The sequence below is a fragment of the Lycium ferocissimum genome, chromosome 10 (assembly GCF_029784015.1).
Source record: "Lycium ferocissimum isolate CSIRO_LF1 chromosome 10, AGI_CSIRO_Lferr_CH_V1, whole genome shotgun sequence".
NCBI classification, from domain to species: domain Eukaryota; kingdom Viridiplantae; phylum Streptophyta; class Magnoliopsida; order Solanales; family Solanaceae; genus Lycium; species Lycium ferocissimum.
Genome location: NC_081351.1, coordinates 19,334,880 through 19,339,742, shown reverse-complemented (window position 1 = coordinate 19,339,742; position 4,863 = coordinate 19,334,880). Strand labels below are relative to the sequence as shown.

General features: G+C 35.6%; 1 protein-coding gene across 1 annotated transcript; it reads left to right on the top strand.

The window, feature by feature from the left end:
* Positions 1 to 319: 319 nt before the first annotated feature.
* LOC132035163 (IQ domain-containing protein IQM2-like) lies at positions 320 to 4,278 on the top strand. Its single transcript, XM_059425456.1, has 8 exons — positions 320 to 497; positions 1,380 to 1,830; positions 1,948 to 2,062; positions 2,148 to 2,213; positions 2,303 to 2,391; positions 2,480 to 2,570; positions 2,817 to 3,056; positions 3,158 to 4,278. Exons 2-8 carry the CDS (start codon positions 1,427 to 1,429, stop codon positions 3,995 to 3,997), a joined length of 1,845 nt encoding a protein of 614 aa, XP_059281439.1. The 5' UTR covers positions 320 to 497; positions 1,380 to 1,426; the 3' UTR covers positions 3,998 to 4,278.
* The last annotated feature ends 585 nt before the right edge of the window (positions 4,279 to 4,863 follow it).

Here is a 4,863-nt window from a genome sequence, read left to right as displayed (position 1 = left end):
ATTTTTCATGTTATATATATTTTTATAATAATATTTCACTATAGCAACTGAAAAAATATTCGGACAAATGACACAGTTATAAAAAGATTTTAATTGTGATCTCAAATAAAAGAAACATATGTTTTCGTTTGAAAGAGTAAAAGGGTTTTTTTTTTTTTTTTTTAAATACAATTTTTATTACAGCCTCACTAAAAAGTCCATCCACGTGCCTACCCCAACCTCCCCTTTCTAACTACCCCACACCCTCCTATGTCTCCTCTTCTCCTCCTATATATATAAATCAGCTCATAGCCATCAGTGTTAAAAGGAGAAACAAAAAGAACCAATCAGTATATTCACATTTCATTCTGTTTATAGCAACACAAAGAAGAAAAAAAGAACAGTTCTTTTTGTGAATATCATAGCCAAAATACAAACAAATACCCATTTTTTATATTCCATTTTGTTCATATTTTATCTCATTTTCAATTCTTGATTCCAAAGATTCTTGCATTGAGGTAAAGTTTGAATCTTTATTGTTTTTCTTGTGTTTTCAAGAAATCTTGTAAAAATGGTCTTTTTTTGGGTTGATTCTTTTTTCCTATGATCTGTCAAATGTGGATTCTTTCATGTTTTTCAATGTGTTTCTTAGGATGTGGAGAGCTGAGTAAATAAGAAAATTTTATGCATATTTGTTTTCAGAGGTGTTTGGGACATTGATTATCCCATTATCAATTCTTGGTTTAAAGATTCTTGCATAGAGGTAAAGTTTGAATCTTTGTTCTTTTTTTAATGTGTTTTTCTTGTGTTTTCAAGAAACTTGTGAAAATGGCATTTTTTTTTGGTTTCCTATGATCTGTCAAATTTGGATTCTTTTCTGTTCTGAATGTGTTTCTTGGAATTTGGAGAGATTCAGCTGAGTAAATAAGAAAATGTATGCATTTTTGTTTTCTGAGGTGTTTGGGACATTAAAAATGTCATTGATGTAGTGGCTATTTGAATAGATTCAGTTTTTGTGATTTGTTTGACCAATGGATTGCAAAGTTTATGCTTTTGCTTCATCTTTTTATAGTGTCCATTTTTGAGACAATTGAATCTCCCTTAGGAAATGTTCTTTTGTTTGTTGAGAATCTGTATATTCTTGCTTGACTTGTTCAAATATAAAAATGAAAAATATGAAGTGACTAAAAATTTTCCTTGAATAATATTTTCTTGGTCAAAATTTGCAAAAAGTTGGTTCAATCTTTTCTTTTGGAGATTGAATGGTAGTATTAGTTTATTAGTACAGCTCATAATGTGGTGTACAAAAGTTTATACTTGTTGATGTGCTTTCATTTGGCACTTGATTATACTATTTTGAACCATTCAAATTCTAAAGTATATGTTATTACTATTGGCAGGATTTTAAGGTCTCAATAAGCTATTCAAGATTTGATTTCGAAATCGTATGGGGTTATCCTTTTCATGCCCACTTGCCATTAGTACTGATTCAGAAACTGGCCTTGATTCTGTCATTGTGAAATCTATCGATTTTGGAAACGATGAGCGAAAGACGCCAATACGATCCGTTAGCTTCAACAGCCATGCCAAAGAACCAATAATATTGCAATCGGATGGCTCTGGGAAGATGTCAATAGAAAAAACTGTTAGCTTTAGGACAATGGGAAATGCAATGGAGTTCAGGAGAAATTCATCTGAAGAGAAACACGAGTTTATCGAGTCTCCAAAATCTCCTCTAGTGTATACTAGCAGCCCTAAACACGAGGCAGCGTTAAAGTTGCAGAAAGTGTACAAGAGCTTTAGGACTAGAAGAAAATTAGCAGACTGTGCAGTACTTATAGAGCAAAGCTGGTATGGTTTTCTATTCCAAAAAAGAAAAAAGAACAAAGAAAAAAAAAAGGAACATATCCTATCTGATAATTATATTGATTTGATTTTTTCTGACATGTATTTTTGAAAAACTTTCAGGTGGAAGCTATTAGATTTTGCAGAGCTCAAGCATAGTTCTATTTCATTTTTTGATCTTGATAAACATGAGACAGCGGTTTCTCGCTGGTCGAGGGCAAGAACTAGAGCAGCCAAGGTAAATTTTGGATCATATCGTTTATGCTTCTGAAAGTTATCGTAAATTTTTTGGATTTACTCAGATTTTCTTCTTCTTCATGCAGGTTGGCAAAGGCTTATCTAAGAATGGCAAAGCCCAGAAACTAGCTTTACAGCACTGGCTTGAAGCTGTAAGTAGATCTTTTTTATGATATTGAATTTATGTTTTATGCCAAATTTCTATATTTCGCTAATGTGGAAAAGGTTTCTTGTGGAACAGATTGACCCACGACATCGTTATGGACACAACTTGCATTTCTATTATGTCCAATGGTTGCATTCTCAAAGCAAAGAGCCCTTCTTCTACTGGTAACTGTCTAGATAACCAATGATTGAATTGTAACGATAATACAAAAGTAAAAGTTTCTCGTTTGCTAACTGTGTTTCTCTGAATCAGGTTGGATATTGGAGAAGGAAAAGAAGTGAACATTGCTGATAAATGCCCTCGGTGGAAACTTCAGCAGCAATGCATTAAGTACCTCGGTCCGGTAAGTCTTAGCTCTATTTATCAGTTTGTTGCCATGAGTATGGCATTTGGAAAAGGGATAATTACATTTTGGACCGCTAAAAAAATAAGAGCCAGCAAATGTATTGGTTTTGTATATTTAGTATAATATACATATTGTGCATATATCAGTATATATTTTGTATATTTTGGCTAGCGCCCATAATTAAAATGAAAAAAGTCCTTTGGAAAATTTACTTATCGTCAGTTTCTTCTTCTTTCACAACAGATGGAAAGAAAAGCTTATGAAGTTGAAGTGCAAGACGGGAAGCTCTTCCACAAGGAAACCGGGAAGCTCCTTGAGACGACCGATGAACCAAAAGGCACTAAGTGGATTTTTGTCCTCAGCACCTCTAAGACCTTATACGTTGGCAAGAAAATGAAAGGCACGTTTCAGCACTCTAGTTTCTTGGCTGGAGGAGCTACTTTAGCTGCTGGGAGAATAGTTGCAGAACAAGGAGTATTGAAGGTATGTCAATAAATCTTCGAGTAACTTGCACACTTCCAATTCGACAGCTTATTCGTGATTTCGGTCTAACTCTCTTTTGTCTTGTTAACTGAATTATACAGGCTGTCTGGCCTCATAGTGGACATTACCAACCTACCCCAGAAAACTTCCAGGACTTCATTTCATTCATGAAGGAGAACAATGTCGACCTCAATGATGTTAAGCTTGATTCTGATGAAGACGAGGAAGAATCAGTTGGCAAGAAGAGTGTTGTTTTCCTCAGAGGCGACTCTTCTGAGGACGACTTACAAAAAGACGGTTTGGAGAGAGAAGAGAATGATTCAGAAAAGTCAACTTCGGAGAAAAGCGACTTAAAAGTGCAAGAGAATGCTGCAGATGTACAACTTTCCGATTCAAAACCATCTCATAGCTTCAGTAGCAAATTGCCTAATCTTCAAATTCCTCGCAATGATGATCTCATAGAGAAACTAAAGAATGAAAGTGAAGCTGCTAATTCTAATTCCAACTCCTTCTCATTAGAATCACCAACAGACGGATTCGAAACAGCTAGAGAATCTTTTGCTTCCGAACAAGATCAAATGGATGAAAGTAAAGAAGAGATAATTCCAGATGAATCTATCATGCAAAGGATAAATTGGCACATGGATCTTAAATCGTATCAATTGGGAAAGCAATTGTCTTGCAAATGGAGCACAGGAGCTGGACCTCGGATTGGATGCTTGAGAGATTACCCGTCACAGTTGCAATCCCATGCTTTAGAACAAGTGAGCTTGTCTCCTAGAAGTGCATGCCGGCTCAAGATGAGTTTCTCTTCGAGGGCATCAACACCAGCGAGCTTGAGCCGGGTAATGCAGCATTCATGTTCCCTTTCTCCTATGGGGAACAAAACTTTATCTTGCCTCAGTAGCAGATATTCCTCTCCACCTTATAAAGGACCCTAACTTTAGTTACTCATGAAACTAGGATTAGCTTTTTTTTTTTTTTCTTCTTTCATTAGTCTGTTCTTTCACTGTGAATAGACACAATGACATAGGGATTCTTTACTTATTCTTTTCATAAGAATTCTTTCATAGTTTTTTGATTCAACTGTATACAGTTCTGTTCATCCTAGAGGTAGATTGCAATATGCAAGTTGTAAAATTTTGAGTTCCAATACTTATTTGTAACTGGAAAACAAAGAAATGAGAAATAGAAAAAAAAAGGAAATCATTCATTCTTTATATATGGTATTCTTAGCACAACTTTTGTGCTTGATAAGTTTATTATTGCTGTACTCAGGGCCTCTGGCTGTGATGATAAAAGAAAAAGAAACAAAGGGCTCTCACCTATATTTCTCGCACTCTCAAAAAATGATGTCGCACAGGTGTCGGATCCTCCAAAAACCCACTACTTATGGAGGATCCGACACACAGTCGGTTGCATTTTTGAAGGGTTTGGGTAACATAGGCTCCCACTTCATACATTTACTACCATTATTCCCATAGCCTTTCCTTTTAACTCCCATGGTGTTTGCAAGTCTACATGACTCCAATGAGTATTTTAAGGTCAAGGGCATATGTTAGTTGACAGATTGATACTTACTGATTCATGGAAAACTTTTCCACAGTGCTAATTGTTCTCAGTCCTTAGAACACATGAGAAATATTTAACCATGAGTAAGTTGAAACCAGGTTGATAATGCGCCCGCACCCTATACCCTTCTCTACCTATATATAGGACCTGGTTTCCAAGTAAGATTCAAGACTTTGACATGCTGCTTTCTATTTTGCTCCGACTCTCCAAATATCTTTGCCGCACCTGTGTCAGA